At 42.7% G+C, this 17,770-nt stretch overlaps 1 protein-coding gene across 5 annotated transcripts in view; it reads left to right on the top strand.

The window, feature by feature from the left end:
* Positions 1-17,770, top strand: part of UBR1 (ubiquitin protein ligase E3 component n-recognin 1) — a 693,945-nt gene that overhangs the window by 545,472 nt on the left and 130,703 nt on the right. For all 5 annotated transcript variants that reach the window (XM_053697798.1, XM_053697801.1, XM_053697800.1 and 2 more), the window contains exon 34: positions 11,507-11,597. In XM_053697798.1, coding sequence (XP_053553773.1) covers positions 11,507-11,597 — 91 coding nt within the window. The remainder of the gene's footprint in view (positions 1-11,506; positions 11,598-17,770) is intronic.

Genomic DNA, 17,770 nt, shown 5'->3' with positions numbered 1-17,770 from the left:
TTTTTTTTAGCATATTTACATATGCTGCTGTGTAGGATCCCCCCTTAGCCCCCAGCCTTACTGATCCCCCACCAAAGAGCTCTCTAACCCTCCCCCTCTGCCTTAATGGGCGCCATCTTGGGTACTGGCAGCTGTCTGCCAGTACCCAGTTTAGTGAAAAAATGTGCCTTTTTTAAAAAAAAAAAACCCTTTTCTGTAGTGTAGCTTCCCCCCCCCCAAGATCAACCCCCCACCCCTTCCACATCTCTTAGCTGTTTATTTACAACTTATTTTGTTGTACTTTTGAAAGGTTTTTTTTCTGTAGTGTAGCGGTTCCCTCCCGCTCCCGCACCGTGCACGCGCCCGCCCGCCGCCCCCCGTGCACGCGCGCGCTCCCGTGCGCGCTCCCGCCCCTCCCGCCCCACTCCACTGGGCACATCGATGGCCGCCCACCCGCCTCCCAGACTTGCTCCCACCCACCAACGATACCGGCCACCGATATCCGGTGCAGAGAGGGCCACAGAGTGGCTCTCTCTGCATCGGATGGCCAAGGGGGGTTATTGCAGGATGCCTCCATATCGAGGCATCACTGCAATAACCGGAAAGCAGCTGGAAGCGAGCAGGATCGCTTCCAGCTGCTTTCCAGACCAAGGACGTACGCCACACGTCCTCGGTCATTAACTGTATTTTTTTTGAGGACGTGTGGCGTACGTCCTTGGTCCTTAAGGGGTTAACGTGCTCAGTTTGCAATTTGCAATACGTAGGAATGACCTCAAGAGAAGTCAGAGCCAGAGTACGTGAACATGTAAATAACATAAAATCAGGCACACTCACTACTCCTTTGATCACGCATTTCCCGTTGACTCACAACAGAAGTCCAGTCACACTAAATTAGACTATAATATAATATGTCCCACAACCTCAGAGGGGAGGTAATAGAGACTTTCTGTTGGCCAGAGAAGAGGTCTTCTGGATTCTAAAGTTAAAGACCAGAAGACCGTTAGGTCTAAACAGTGAATTTGACCTTATTAACTTCTGGCATTACAACATTGGAGTTCTGGTCCTAGACATGATTTCTCATTGGTAGATGTACCCATACACATAACATATATCTGTGCACATTCACAAAAGAATGCACATATATATATATATTATATATTTCTTTCCATATTATGGGAAAATTGTGCCAATTTGCAATCTGTAATATCTAAAAATAAATAGTGATACAAAATATGTCACATCTTATGGAATGAATATATATCTATGTGTCTAAAGGAATATATAAAGATATACATAAGAAACAAATTAAACATCTGCAGTAACAAATTTTCAAATACATTTTACATAAGTTTCACATTCAAACTAAAAAGTAAAAAGAAAATTGCCTTCAATAGCCACACGGATTTGTTTGAAATCAACCTTTAAATACAGCAGAAATGGTGTATTACTAACTAACATCATAATTATAAAAGTGTTACAATGATTATTCTATCAATCTTGTATGATTCAAAACAAAAGTCGTAATCTATTACATTGCCACACATAGATACTGATATTTAAAAGATGAGAAGTATAACAAATTAACATTGGAGGTGTGTTTGGTTTTAACCAATGAGGTGAAAGAGTGTTCTTTTTAAACCTAAGGATGATGGCCACTAACTATGCTATGACTACGGCGCGGGATGCCAAAACGCGTCAGCTTTAGTGACCACCATCCATGTTAACTTTTTGTTTGCTGTGCCGCAATGACTGAATTGCTGGGGCTGCTATGCATTGCTTTTGCCTTTAATTTTACCTGCCAATAAAGCCGTTTGTTCTTCAAGTTTCAAGGAGTGCCGGAATCCTTTCATTTCTTTATTTCCAAGTCCTTGAATAGATATGTCTTATCCTACATATTGGGCTGGTCCTGGTTGGGTATTAGTTATCTCTGTTCTTTTTGAGGTTTATAACAGATATGTTGTATCCTAAATAACAGGCTGGACCTGTTTGGGTACTATTTACCTCTCTTCTTTCTTCTTCTCAAGAGGTTGTTTTCTTGTTCCTTCGGTCCAGAGGAAGCCCTTCTATCCTAGATGTCAGACAGGTCCTAAGTTAAATCATCTTGGTTGGACGTCTGATATTGGATTGTGTGCAGCCCAAGTGGCTTACGAGTTAATACTCTGCTTAGCAAAGCTGTTGACTTGGAGTTTGAATTCTGCTGTGTCAGTTTTCTTTAGGAGCTAAGTTTTTCCTCTAATGATGAGGGGGGCATGGGTGACTTTTTTGCAGTCTTTTTCCCTGTTCCTTTTCGCAGGGGTGAAATTTTTTCCCCTCTATTGGTGCTCCATAGGGTTTCTCTCGTTCTATTGGGTTTCTATGCTGTCTATGCAGATCTTATTTCTTCTTCCTCTTGAGGGTTGCTATACAGTTCTCTATACCCTTATTCAGGGAAATGGATACTTTCCTGTCATCATGTTGAGGAAGTCTGGTTTTTAGGGACCGTATCTTTTTCAGTAACCTCATTTTGATTCTAGAATTTTTCTTGTAATCTAAGGGGTTTGTTATACAGTATCCTGTTTCCCTGGGTTATGGTTGCTCCTGATTTTGGCGGTTCTGGTTTTCTCCATTGCCTGCTAGGAGTTTTAAGGAATCTCTCTTGTTTCTTCCATCCTTCGCATTGGATTTGGATTGTAGTTCCTTGGGTAGGTTCCAGCGTGGTCCTTTGGATGCTGTTGATCTTTCAGACAGAGTCTCTTTCGGCCTTTTTGAGTTTAAGTACTCTATAGGCTTGCCCTGCAGTTTTCCTTCAGACAGTCGTTGGTACTGTGGAGGGTGATGTTGGCCTAGTCCGATTCTTTGGCTTGGCATTGTTGCTTCTCTATCTTCCAGATTTTCATAGATATCTGGATAGTCTGCTCCGGTTTTCAGTATGCGGTATATCTTTCCCTGTTCTGGGAAAGTTACCTTTGGTCTACTGGGGCGATTTTTACCTTATCACTTCCATGGAAGTGGGAGAGTGTACTTTGGGATTCCTTCTGTTTTCTTTCTAGGGAATCTTCGGTTATTTTTTCTACTCTAAGGACTTGGTCTTCTACGTTTATACCAGTTGGGTTCTTTTTGAAGTAGATATTTTTCTCTGACTCTGAGAGTTCAGCAAGAGGTCGAGGGACTCTCCTTCTATGTGTACCTTTGTTCTGGATTCCCAAAAAGGTTTCTTTGGAGCTGTACTTTTAGTGGAATCCGATCTAGGCTCTTTGGGAGTCCGTGCCTATCCCTGTTTTTTCCATTATGGGATCTTGGTCAGGGATTCTTAAGTAGATCTCTGGTTCTTTTAGGTGCTTGGGAAGTTTATTCTTCCTTATTGTTTTTGATTATGTCACTCTTTCTGGGTTGTCTCAGTCTGACGGGAGCAGGCATCAGGTTATCTGATTGCTCCTTTTGTGCTGCGACTTCATTTTGTGGTTTGTTCTTCTCCATTATGGGTGCTCCTTATTATGGAGTTTGGCAGGGTCTTCGCCTTGGTGTCCGTGAGAGGGTTTTTTCTGGAAGGTGTTGGTCCTTTCCTCAGCTTGTAGCTGGTCCCTCGTTATAATTTTGGGATGACGGCCTTCCCTCCGGTTTTAGTGGGGTGTTGGTTTTCTCTGTTCTTATACCTCTTGAGGTTCTCTCTTTTCCCTTTCCAGCATATCCTGGAGAAAGGTTTTCTTAGCCGATTCTTGGATAGGACGGCTAGTTCTTATAGCCTGAAGGTTAGCCTGGCTACCAAACAGACGTGCGGTTACCGGGTTGTATCATCCGTCACTTTCTGTCCTGGTATGTGGGCTCCTCACCAGATTCTAGATATTTGTTTTCTGTCCTGTTCCGAGGTTCATGAACTTTTGGTGTTCATTTCCTTTTGCTAGGACGGGGACTGCAGTCAGGCAGTTGCTTTCTATTTTCTCTTGTAAGATGTATTGAGTCCACGGATTCATCCATACTTGTGGGATATTCTCCTTCCTTACAGGAAGTGGCAAAGAGAGCACCCACAGCAGAGCTCTCTATATAGCTCCTCCCTTAGCTCCACCAACCCAGTCATTCTCTTTGCCTACTCTAAGTACTAAGAAGGGTAAAGTGAGTGTGGTGACAAAAATGGTAGTTTTTATTTTCTCAAGCAAAACTTTGTTATTTTAAATTGTACCGGTGTGTACTATTCACTCTCAGGCAGAAAAAGGATGAAGATTTCTGCAAGGAGGATGATGATCTTAGCACTTTGTAACTAAGATCCACTGCTGTTTTCACAAAGGCTGAGGAGTACAGGAAAACTTCAGTTGGGGGAACGGTTTGCATGCTAAGCTGCATTGAGGTATGTTCAGTCAATTTTTTTCTAGACAGACTGTGATAATTCTAGAAAAGGCTGGCAATATCCCCATGAGGGAAGGGTAAGCTGTATTCAGACACTTAGTAGGAATCCCAGCTTGCATAAAGGGCTCATTTGTTACTGGTGACACTTATAGGAAAAAAACGTTTTTTTATTGAAAACTTAACGTTTTTTGAGGGACTTTAACTGGTCATTGTGGCTTATTTAAGGGTTATTAACCCACATGGCTAGTTTAGAAACACTTTGGTGTGTTTCTTTTAGGCCTCACTAACATCGAGTGAGATGGGAGGGGCCTATTTTCGCGCCTCAGTTGAGCAGTTTCTTTTACTCAGAAGACATCCAGCTGCTTCTCCAGAGGGTCCTGCTGTGTTTGAGGGTCTAAAAGAAGTTTTTTCCCCACAAATCTATCCTAAAGGGCAGGTAGGCGCCACAGCACAGCTGTGGCAAGGTGCTGAACGTTTTTATACCGGTTTTTGACGTTTTGTCAATACGATTTTTACATTAAGGGGTTAATCGTTTATTTGTCTGGCTGTGCAAACTTACTAAGGCTTTATGATACTGTAAAAATTTCGTAAAGTTTACTGCTTTTACACTGTTTTGCAGAGTTTGTGCATCTTTTTTTCTCTTAAAGTATTATTTACTTTGAATAAAGTGTTTTCCAAGCTTGCTTGTTTCATTACTAGCCTGTTTAACATGTCTGACATCAAGGAAAATCCTTGTTCAATGTGTTTAGAAGCCATTGTGGAACCCCCTCTTAGAATGTGCCCACTTGCACTGATATGTCTATAAATTATTAAGAGCATATTTTAGCACTTAAAAATATAGCAATAGATGATTCTCAGACATAAGGAAATGAGGGTTTGCCATCTAGCTCTCCCCAAGTCTCACAACCAGTAACGCCCGCACAAGTGACGCCAAGTACCTCTAGTGCGTCGACTTCATTTACTTTACAAGACATGGCCACAGTTATGAATACAACCCTCACAGAGGTTTTATCTAAACTGCCTGGTTTACAAGGAAAGCGTGACAGCTCTGGGTTAAGAACAAATGCTGAGCCTTCTGACGCTTTAGTAGCCGTATCCGATATACCCTCACAATGTTCTGAAGTAGGGGTAAGGGATTTGCTATCTGAGGGAGAGATTTCTGATTCAGGAAAGACGCTTCCTCAGACAGATTCTGATACGACGGCCTTTAAATTTAAGCTTGAACTTCTCCACTTGTTGCTCAGGGAGGTATTAGCTACTCTGGATGATTGTGACCCTATAGTGGTCCCAGAGAAATTGTGTAAAATGGACAAATACTTAGAGGTTCCTGTTTACACTGATGTTTTTCCAGTCCCTAAGAGGATTGCGAATATTGTTACTAAGGAGTGGGATAGACCAGGTATACCGTTCACTCCCCCTCCTGTTTTTAAGAAAATGTTTCCCATATCTGACACCATGCAGGACTCGTGGCAGACAGTTCCTAAGGTGGAGGGAGCTATTTCTACTCTCGCTAAGCGTACAACTATACCTATCGAAGACAGTTGTGCTTTCAGAGATCCTATGGATAAAAAATTAGAGGGTCTCCTGAAGAAAATTTTTGTTCATCAAGATTTTCTTCTCTAACCTATTGCGTGCATTGTTCCTGTAACTACTGCAGCTGCTTTCTGGTTCGAGGCTCTAGAAGAGGCTCTTCAGATGGAGACTCCATTAGAGGATATTATGGATAGAATTAAGGCCCTTAAGTTGGCTAATTCTTTCATTACAGATGCCGCTTTCCAACTGGCTAAATTAGCGGCAAAGAATTCAGGTTTTGCCATTTTAGCACGCAGGGCGTTATGGCTTAAGTCCTGGTCTGCTGATGTGTCATCAAAATCTAAACTTTTGAACATCCCTTTCAAAGGAAAGACCCTATTCGGGACTGAACTGAAAGAGATTATTTCAGACATCACTGGAGGGAAAGGCCATGCCCTCCCTCAGGATAAAACAAAAATGAGGACCAAACAAAATAATTTTTGTTCCTTTCGGAACTTCAAGGGTGGTCCCGCTTCAGCTTCCCCTGCTGCAAAGCAAGAGGGGAATTTTGCCCAATCGAAGTCAGTCTGGAGACCTAACCAGGCTTGGAACAAGGGTAAACAGGCCAAGAAGCCTGCTGCTGCCTCCAAGACAGCATGAAGGGGTAGGCCCCGATCCGGGACCGGATCTAGTAGAGGGCAGACTCTCTCTCTTCGCTCAGGCTTGGGCAAGAGATGTTCACGATTCCTGGGCTTTAGAAATTGTGTCCCAGGGATATCTTTTGGACTTCAAAGACTCCCCCCAAGGGGGTGATTTCACATTTCTGAATTGTCTGCAAACCAGACAAAGAGAGAGGTGTTCTTACGCTGTGTAGAAGACCTACATACCATGGGAGTGATCCGCCCAGTTCCAAAAGCGGAACAAGGGCTAGGTTTTTACTCAAACCTGTTTGTGGTTCCCAAAAAAGAGGGAACTTTCAGACCAATCTTGGATCTCAAAATTCTAAACAAATTCCTCAGAGTACCATCATTCAAGATGGAGACTATTCAGACTATTCTACCTCTGATCCAGGAGGGTCAATATATGACTACCGTGGACTTAAAGGATGCGTATCTACACATCCCTATTCACAGAGATCATCATCAATTCCTCAGATTCGCCTTTCTGGACAGGCATTACCAGTTTGTGGCCCTTCCCTTCGGGTTGGCCACGGCTCCCAGAATTTTCACAAAGGTGCTAGGGTCATAAGACCGCGGGGCATAGCAGTGGCGCTTTATCTAGACGACATCTTAATTCAGGTGTCGACTTTCCAGCTAACCAAGTCTCACACGGACATCGTGTTGGCTTTTCTGTGATCTCACGGGTGGAAGGTGAACATAAAAAAGAGTTCTCTCTTCCCTATCACAAGAGTTTCCTTCCTAGGGACTCTGATAGACTCGGTAGAAATTAAAATATTTCCGACGGAGGTCAGAAAATCAAAACTCTTAACCCCTTGCCGAGCTCTTCATTCCATTGCTCGGCCATCAGTGGCTCAGTGTATGGAGGTAATCGGACTCATGGTAGCGGCAATGGACATAGTTCCTTTTGCCTGCCTACACCTCAGACCACTGCAACTATGCATGCTCAAACAGTGGAATGGGGATTATGCAGATTTATCTCCTCAAATAAATCTGGATCAGGAGACCAGAGATTCTCTTCTCTGGTGGTTGTCTCAGGACCACCTGTCTCAGGGAATGTGTTTCCGCAGGCCAGAGTGGCTCATAGTAATGACAGATGCCAGCCTGCTAGGCTGGTGTGCAGTCTGGAACTCCGTGAAAGCACAGGGCTTATAGTCTCGGGAGGAAACTCTCCCCCGATAAACATTCTAGAACTGAGAGCGATATTCAATGCGCTTCAGGCGTGGCCTCAGCTAGATTTCAGTCGGACAACATCACTACTGTAGCTTATATCTATCATCAAGGAGGAACACGGAGTTCTCTAGCGATGATGGAGGTAACCAAAATAATCTGATGGGCGGAGACTCACTCTTGCCATCTTTCAGCAATCCATATCCCAGGGGTAGAGAACTGGGAGGTGGATTTCCTAAGTCGTCAGACTTTTCATCCGGGGGGAGTGGGAGCTCCATCCGGAGGTATTTGCCCAGCTGACCCAGCTATGGGGCACACCAGAATTGGATCTGATGGAGTCCCGTCAGAACGCCAAGCTTCCTTGTCACGGGTCCAGGTCCCCGGATCCCCAGGCGGTACTGATAGATGCTCTAGCAGTGCCCTGGTCCTTCAATCTGGCCTATGTATTTCCACCGTTTCCTCTCCTCCCACGTCTGGTTGCCAGAATCAAGCAGGAGAGGGCTTCGGTGATTCTGATAGCACCTGCGTGGCCACGCAGGACTTGGTATGCAGACCTAGTGGACATGTCATCTGTTCCACCGTGGACTCTGCCAATGAGGCAGGACCTTCTAATCCAAGGTCCTTTCAAGCATCCAAATCTAATTTCTCTGCGTCTGACTGCTTGGAGATTGAACGCCTGATTCTATCAAAGCGTGGTTTCTCTGAGTCGGTCATTGATACCCTGATTCAAGCTAGAAAGCCTGTCACCTGGAAAATCTATCATAAGATTTGGCGCAAATATCTTTATTGGTGTGAATCCAAGGGTTACTCATGGAGTAAGATTAGGATTCCTAGAATATTGTCTTTTCTCCAAGAAGGATTGGAGAAGGGATTATCAGCTAGTTCCTTAAAAGGACATATATCTGCTTTGTCTATTCTTTTACACAAACGTCTGGCAGATGTCCCAGATGTTCAAGCGTTGAGTCAGGCTTTAGTCAGGATCAAGCCTGTATTTAAACCCGTTGCTCTGCCATGGAGCCTAAACTTAGTTCTTAAAGTTCTTCAAGGGGTTCCGTTTGAAAGTATACATTCCATAGATATTAAGCTTCTATCTTGGAAAGTTTTGTTTTTAGTAGCTATCTCTTCGGCTCGAAGAGTTTCAGAGTTATCTGCTTTACAGTGTGACTCACCTTACCTTGTTTTCCATGCAGATAAGGTTGTTTTGCGTACCAAACCTGGATTTCTTCCTAAGGTTGTTTCAAATAGGAATATCAATCAGGAAATTGTTGTTCCTTCACGGTGTCCTAATCCTTCATCAAAGACGGAACGTCTGTTGCACAATCTTGATGTGGTTCGTGATTTAAAGTTCTACTTACAAACAACTAAAGATTTCCCTCAAACATCTTCATTGTTTGTTGTTTATTCTGGTAATTGAGAGGTCAAAAGGCTACGGCTACCTCTCTTTCTTTTTGGCTGAAAAGCATCATCCGTTTGGCTTATGAGACTGCTGGCCAGCAGCCTCCTGAAAGAATTACTGCTCATTCTACTAGAGCAGTGGCTTCCACATGGGCTTTTAAAAATGAGGCTTCTGTTGAACAGATTTGTAAGGCGGCGACTTGGTCTTCGCTTCATACTTTTTCCAAATTTTACAAATTCGATACTTTTGCTTCTTCGGGGGCTATTTTTGGGAGAAAGGTTCTACAAGCAGTGGTGCCTTCCGTTTAAGGTAGCTGTCTTGTCCCTCCCTTCATCTGTGTCCTAAAGCTTTGGTATTGGTATCCCACAAGTATGGATGAATCCGTGGACTCGATACATCTTACAAGAGAAAACAGAATTTATGTTTACCTGATAAATTTCTTTCTCTTGTGATGTATCGAGTCCACGGCCCGCCCTGTTTATTTAAGACAGGTAGTATATTTTTATTTAAAAAACTTCAGTCACCTCTGCACCCTGTAGTTTCTCCTTTTTCTTCCTAGCCTTCGGTCGAATGACTGGGGGGTGGAGCTAAGGGAGGAGCTATATAGACAGCTCTGCTGTGGGTGCTCTCTTTGCCACTTCCTGTAAGGAAGGAGAATATCCCACAAGTATGGATGAATCCGTGGACTCGATACATCACAAGAGAAAGAAATTTATCAGGTAAGCATAAATTCAGGTTTTTTTGCCTTTTCAGGAACTTAGACTTTCTTGTTAAGGATTTGCATCGTTTCTTTGTATCGATGTAGGAGAGGTTCTTTGATTTTTCTATCCTTGACCTTTTCCGTTTGTGGAGTATTCTTTACATGTCCTAGTCTCTCTTGCAGCCTGGTAATCCGCTCTGCTTATGGGGTTTTTAATTCTAGGGAGACTTTTTCTTCGGGTTCTGCAAGGTGCTTCCCTCTGCTTGTTCCCTTTTTTCTGGGATCGTGCCTTGAGGTCTTTTCAGACTTTCTTTAGCATAGTCAGTTTGTTTCTGTGTATCTTCCTATTCGGAAGTGTAAGATGTTGGGAGTCTTGGTTGTCCTACTTGTAGTGTTTGTGGAGGAGTATTCATCGCCTGACCTCGTAGACAGCAGGATTCTTGTCTCCTCAGAGGTTTTTGTGCTCAATTTGGGACCAGTGATTTGTGTGGTCTCTGGTGTGGGCTCTTATGGTCCTATCTGTTAGGCAGTTACTTGGTCCTCATAACTTTTGTTGGTCCCTTGCTTCTGTTGAAGAAGTTTTTGGGAGATTGGGTTTGTTACAGGCTGTGGTGCCCTCAGATTTGGGCCACCTCTCTTGTTACCCCCGTTAGCATTCAATCTCCTCTATAGCTTGGGTATTGTTTTCCCAAAAGTAATATATTCAGCTGTGGACTCTCCCCGTATTAAGAAGGAAAACATAAATTATGTTTACCAGATAATTTCCTTTCTTTCTCTACGGGAGAGTCCACAGCTCCCGTCCGTGTTTTTCCGTTGGGCGGCCCTAAAATTTTTCTTGGTTATTCTGGCACCTTTTTCACCCTGATATTTACACTACTGTTCCTTGTTCCCTCGGCAGAATGACTGGGGGATGAGGGAAGTGGGGGAGATATTTAAGCCTTTGGCTGGGTTGTCTCTGTCTCCTCCTGGTGGCCAGGTTCTGTATTTCCCAAAAGTAATGAATGCAGCTGTGGACTCTCCCCGTACAGAAGTAAAGGAAAATATCTGGTAAGCATAATTTATGTTTTTTTAGATATATATTTGCCCTTATTAATTTCGTATGAATGATTTTTCACACACGGTTTGTGCATATCGGATAATAAGTAACCACATAGGAATTCCATATTTACGTTGATACAAAGAATCTTATAACAGTCATTGTTCTAATATTTTTTGAGATATATCTACTCTGCTTTTAAGCTCCCTTCCTATTTTCTTTAACTATTTATCTTATTCACATTTCCTTAGGAAGAGGTTTGTTTGGCAGAGGCAGAGAGTATAAGAGTATAGCGCAACACTTTTTAAATACTAACTTTGTTCTCGACAGAACATGTTTGTTTTTTAAAGAAACCAAAATCAGTTTTGAAATGTCTTCTTTCAAATGCAACAGCTAATACTGAGCAGTTAATGGTGTATACAAATATGATTCTTTGATTGGCTGAAGGCTGTCATGTGATACAGGGGGACAGAATTTTCAGACAAAAATCTATTGCTCATGGAAGTACTGTTGCATTCTATTTTATTATGCACTTGCTGATTATAGGCAATTCCACAATCTAGATCTACTGTTTATAAAATAGTGAATGAAAATGTCTACATTTATTACAACGTATGCTTTTATTTGAAATTCTACATAATCAAATTTGTATCAAATTTGTGTGTTTATTTTTAAACTGATGTTGGGTACTAATGTCTCTCTTTTGCTTTACACAGGAGAAAAGGCAATATCTCCAGAGTTCATTAAGTGTTCAGAAAATCAAAGTTATGATTTCCGTTCCATTCTCTGCTTTGGAGTGCAACCCTTGTGAGTGATTTTCAGTTTGTACAGATGGTTTTTTTACTTGCTACAATAGAAATTTTGAGATTAATTTAGAATGTCTAGGGTTTTCATTAGAAAAATTAAATCAAGCTTTTAATGTTTTGATCTGTTGGGCCTACAAACTTATCAACTGGTTGCTAATTCTGGTAACGCCAACTAGTTTCTTAAGGAGAAGCAGTTGTCTGCTACTGTTTTTTTTTTTTTTTTTTAATTCTTTTGTAAGAAATTTCCTTATTTAATTTTCATGTTCTGATAAATATCCTTTTGACTTTGATCCTATTTAGGAGTAGATTATGAGTGGTGCATTAACAGTTAAGTGCGAGTGATCAGGGTTTATCGCAGCTGTTTAAGCTCGTTGGGATTTCCGCTCGTATTACAAGTTGAAAGTGAACTATATCGCTTGATTGCAAATGAAGTTAAAGTGAATGTAAATTTTGATGCTAAAGTACCCTGTTTTTAAAAATTCGATTAAAAACAGGGGCACTTTAATTATTCAAAATTTACATTTCACTCGTGTTGTGAAAAAATACTTAACTTTCTCTTGTAAGGTGTATCCAGTCCACGGATTCATCCATTACTTGTGGGATATTCTCCTTCCCAACAGGAAGTTGCAAGAGGATCACCCACAGCAGAGCTGTCTATATAGCTCCTCCCCTAACTGCCACCTCCCAGTCTTTCTCTTGCAGCTCTCGACAAGGGAAGCAGCTAGAGAGATGTGGTGCATTAATGTAGTTTATCTTCAATCAAAAGTTTGTTATTTTCAAATGGTACCGGAGTTGTACTATTTTAGCCTCAGGCAGAAAGTTGAAGAAGAGTCTGCCTGTGGTCTTTGATGATCTTAGCAGGTTGTAACTAAGATCCATTGCTGTTCTCACACATAACTGAAGAGATGGGTAACTTCAGCTGGGGGAATAGCGTGCAGGGTCTCCTGCTCTGAGGTATGTGCAGTTTTAAATTTTTCTAGAGAAATGATAAGCTAGTAAATGCTGAAAATACCGGATTTATTTAAGGTAAGCCTGATTACAGTTATTTAATAACGACTGGTATCATGCTTGCTGTAAAGGGTAATATTTTTATTATTTACTCACATTACTGAATAGATATAACGTTTGCTTGAGGTGTATAAACGTTTATTTCATATTGGTGATAAAACTTTATTCTGGGGCCCAGTTTTTCCACATGGCTGACTAGATTTTGCCTAGGGATAGTTTTTTAAGGCCCTCTCACTGTGAGTACAGGTTGGGAGGGGCCTATTTTCCATTAGTTTTTGCAGCTTGAGACATCCAGCTTCCCTGAAGGAGTCCCCTGAACATATAGGACCTCTCTAATGGGTTTTTGTGCCTTCCAAAGTCGTTGTATGGGCAAGTAGGGCCACAGTAGAGCTGTGGCAGTTTGTTGTTACTGTTTAAAAACGTTTATATCGTTTTTTTGATCCGGTTTTGAAACTAAGGGGTTAATCATCCATTTGCAAGTGGGTGCAATGCTCTTTCAGCCAATTATACACACTGTAAACATTTCGTAAGATTTACTGCTTTTTTCACTGTTTTAGCAGTTTCTGTGATTGTTTTTTTCTCTTAAAGGCACAGTACCGTTTTTATTTTTTGCTTGTTCACAGTTATTAAAGTGTTTTCCAAGCTTGCTGGTCTCATTACTAGTCTGTTTAAACATGTCTGACATAGAGGAAACTCATTGTTCATTATGTTTAGAAGCCATTGTGGAACCCCCTCTTAGAATGTGTACCAAATGCACTGATTTTACTATAGATTACAAAGACCATATTCTGGTTTTAAAATATTTATCACCAGAAGAAATTGACAAGGAGGAAGTTATGCCGTCTAACTCTCCCCACGTGTCAGATCCTATAAATCCCGCTCAGGGGACGCCAAGTACATCTAGCGTGCCGATTGCGTATACCTTGCAAGACATGGCGGCAGTTATGAATAATACCCTTACAGAGGTATTATCTAAACTGCCAGGATTGTGAGGAAAGAGAGACAGCTCTGGGACTAGAATAAATACAGAGCTCTCTGACGCTTTAGTAGCTATCTCTGATACACCCTCACAATATAATGAAGCTGAAGCAGGGGAGCTTCAATCTGTGGGTGATTTTTCTAATTCAGGGAAGATACTTCAATCTGATTCTGATATGTCTACATTTAAATTTAAGCTTGAACACCTCCGCGTATTGCTCTGGGAGGTTTTAGCAACTCTGGATGACTGTGACACTATTGTAATCCCAGAGAAATTATGTAGATTGGATAAATACTATGCAGTACCTACTCTGAAATTATAACTAAGGAATGGGATAGACCAGTTGTACCGTTCTCTCCCCCTCCTGTTTTTAAAAAAGATGTTTCCTATAGACGCCGCTACACAGGACTTATGGCAGACGGTCCCTAAGGTGGAGGGAGCAGTTTCTACTCGAGCTAAGCGTACCACTATCCCTGTCGAGGACAGTTGTGCTTTTCTAGATCCAATGGATAAAAAATTAGGGGGTTACCTTAAGAAAATTTTTATTCAACAAGGTTTTATTCTCTAGCCTCTTGCATGCATTGCCCCAGTCACTGCTGCCGCGGCTTTCTGGTTTGAGTCCCTAGAGGAGGCTCTACAGGTTGAAACCCCGTTGGAAGATATTATTGACAAGCTTAAGGCCCTTAAGCTAGCCAATTCATTTGTTTCTGACGCCGTTGTTCATTTAACCAAGCTAACGGCTAAAAATTCAGGTTTTGCTATTCAGGCGCGTAGGGCGCTATGGCTTAACTCCTGGTCAGCTGACGTGACTAAACTTCTCAACATTCCCTTCAAAGGACAGATCCTATTCGGGCCTGGACTGAAGGAGATCATTTCTGACATCACTGGAGGAAAAGGTCACGCCCTTCCTCAAGACAGGTCCAACAAATTAAGGACCAAACAGTCTAGTTTTCGGCCCTTTCGAAACTTCAAGAGTGTCGCAGCTTCAACTTCCTCTAACACAAAACAAGAGGGAACTTTTTCCCTGTCTAAGCCGGTCTGGAGACCTAACCAGGCTTGGAACAAGGGGAAACAGGCCAAGAAGCCTGCTGCTTCCTCTAAGACAGCATGAAGGAGCAGCCCCCGATCCAGAAACGCATCTAGTAGGGGGCAGACTCTCTCTCTTCGCCCAGGCTTGGGCAAGAGATGTCCAGGATCCCTGGGCATTGGAAATTGTGTCCAAGGGTTATCTTCTGGAATTCAAAACCTCTCCCCCAAAAGGGAGATTTCATCTCTCACTTTTATCTGCAAACCAGATAAAGAGAGAAGCATTCTTACATTGTGTTCAAGACTTCCTAGTTATGGGAGTGATCCACCCAGTTCCGCAGGAGGAACAGGGACAGGGCTTTTATTCAAATCTGTTTGTTGTTCCCAAGAAAGAGGGAACATTCAGACCAATCTTAGATCTCAAGATCTTTAACAAATTTCTCAGAGTCCCATCCTTCAAGATGGACACTATTCGAACCATCCTTCCTATGATCCAGGAGGGTCAATACAGGCACTACCAGTTTGTGGCTCTTCCCTTCGGGTTGGCCACGGCACCAAGAATCGTTACAAAGGTTCTAGGGTCCCTTCTAGCGGTCCTAAGGTCGCAGGCTATAGCAGTAGCCCCTTACTCAGACGACATTCTGATACAGGCGTCGACTTTTCAAGTTGCCAGGTCTCACACGGACATTGTTCTGGCATTTCTGAGGTCGCATGGGTGGAAAGTGAACAAAGAAAAAAGTTCTCTATCCCCTCTCACAAGAGTTTCCTTCCTAGGAACTCTGATAGATTCTGTAGAAATGAAGATTTACCTGACAGAGGCCAGGTTGTCAAAACTTCTAAATTCCTGCCGTGTTCTTTATTCTACTTCTCGCCCTTCAGTAGCTCAGTGTATGGAAGTAATCGGCTTAATGGTAGCGGCTATGGACATAGTGCCGTTTGCCCGCCTACATCTCAGACCGCTGCAACTCTGCATGCTCAGTCAGTGGAATGGGGATTACACAGATTTGTCCCCTCTACTAAATCTGGATCAAGAGACCAGGGATTCTCTTCTCTGGTGGTTATCTCGGGTCCATCTGTCCAAGGGTATGACCTTCCGCAGGCCAGATTGGACAATATTAACGACAGATGCCAGCCTTCTGGGCTGGGGTGCAGTCTGGAACTCCCTGAAGGCTCAGGGCTTTTGGACTCAGGAGGAGACACTCCTTCCGATAAACATTCTGGAACTAAGAGCGATATTCAATGCTCTTCAGGATTGGCCTCAGCTAGCTGCGGTCAGGTTCATCAGATTTCAGTCGGACAACATCACGACTGTAGCTTACATCAACCATCAAGGGGGAACAAGGAGTTCCCTAGCAATGTTGGAGGTTTCAAAAATAATTCTATGGGCAGAGGTTTACTCTTGCCATCTATCAGCTATCCATATCCCAGGAGTAGAGAACTGGGAGGCGGATTTTCTAAGTCAACAGACTTTTCATCTGGGGGAGTGGGAACTCCATCCGGAGGTGTTTGCACAGTTGATTCAACTTTGCGGAAAACCAGAACTGGATCTCATGGCGTCTCGTCAGAACGCCAAGCTTCCTTGTTACGGGTTCAGGTCCAGGGATCCCAAGGCAGCGCTGATAGATGCTCTAGCAGCGCCTTGGTTTTCCACCTGGCTTATGTGTTTCCACCATTTACTCTGCTACCTCGTCTGATTGCCAAGATCAAGCAGGAGAGAGCTTCGGTGATTTTGATAGCTCCTGCGTGGCCACGCAGGACTTGGTACGCAGATCTGGTGGACATGTCATCCTTTCCACCTTGGACTCTGCCGCTGAGGCAGGACCTTCTACTTCAAGGTCCCTTCAAACATCCAAATCTAATTTCTCTGTGTCTGACTGCTTGGAGATTGAACGCTTGATTTTGTCAAAACGTTGTTTTTCCGAGTCGGTCATTGATACCTTAATTCAGGCTCGAAAGCCTGTCACCAGGAAAATCTATCATAAGATATGGTGTAAATATCTTCATTGGTGTGAATCCAAGGGTTACTCATGGAGTAAAGTCAGGATTCCCAGGATATTGTCTTTTCTCCAAGAAGGTTTGAAGAAGGGATTGTCAGCTAGTTCCTTAAAGGGACAGATTTCTGCTCTGTATTCTTTTGCACAAGCTTCTTTCGGATGTTCCAGAAATTCAGGCGTTTTGTCAGGCTTTAGTTAGAATCAAGGCTGTGTTTAAACCTGTTGCTCCTCCATGGAGTTTAAATTTAGTTCTTAAAGTTCTTCAAGGGGTTCCGTTTGAACCTCTGCATTCCATAGATATCAAGCTTTTATCTTGGAAAGTTCTGTTCTTGGTAGCTATCTCTTCGGCTCGAAGAGTTTCAGAGTTATCTGCCTTGCAGTGTGATTCCCCTTATCTGATCTTCCATGCAGATAAGGTAGTTTTGCGTACCAAACCTGGGTTTCTTCCTAAGGTGATATCCAATAAGAATATCAATCAAGAGATTGTTGTTCCGTCACTGTGTCCTAATCCTTCTTCAAAGAAGTAACGTCTATTACACAATCTTGACGTGGTTCGTGCTTTAAAGTTTTATTTACAAGCTACTAAAGATTTTCATCAAACATCTGCGTTGTTTGTTGTCTACTCTGGACAGAGGAAAGGCCAAAAGGCTTCAGCAACTTCTCTTTCTTTTTGGTTAAGAAGTATAATCCGCTTAGCTTATGAGACTGCTGGCCAGCAGCCTCCTGTAAGAATTACAGCTAATTCCACTAGAGCGGTGGCTTCCACATGGGCTTTTAAAAATGAGGCTTCTGTTGAACAGATTTGTAAGGCGGCGACTTGGTCTTCGCTTCATACTTTTTCTAAATTCTACAAATTTGATACTTTTGCTTCTTTGGAGGCTATTTTTGGGAGAAAGGTCTTACAGGCAGTGGTGCCTTCCGTTTAAGCGCCTGCCTTGTCCCTACCTTCATCCGTGTCCTATAGCTTTGGTATTGGTATCCCACAAGTAATGGATAAATCCGTGGACTGGATACACCTTACAAGAGAAAACAAAATTTATGCTTACCTGATAAATTTATTTCTCTTGTGGTGTATCCAGTCCACGGCCCGCCCTGTCATTTTAAGGCAGGTGTTTTTTAATTTTTAAACTACAGTCACCACTGCACCCTATAGTTTCTCCTTTCTCT

Source organism: Bombina bombina, chromosome 1 (assembly GCF_027579735.1).
Source record: "Bombina bombina isolate aBomBom1 chromosome 1, aBomBom1.pri, whole genome shotgun sequence".
Lineage (NCBI taxonomy): Eukaryota > Metazoa > Chordata > Amphibia > Anura > Bombinatoridae > Bombina > Bombina bombina.
The sequence above is the reverse complement of the archived record's forward strand: the minus strand, read 5'-3'. Positions and strand labels throughout refer to the sequence as shown.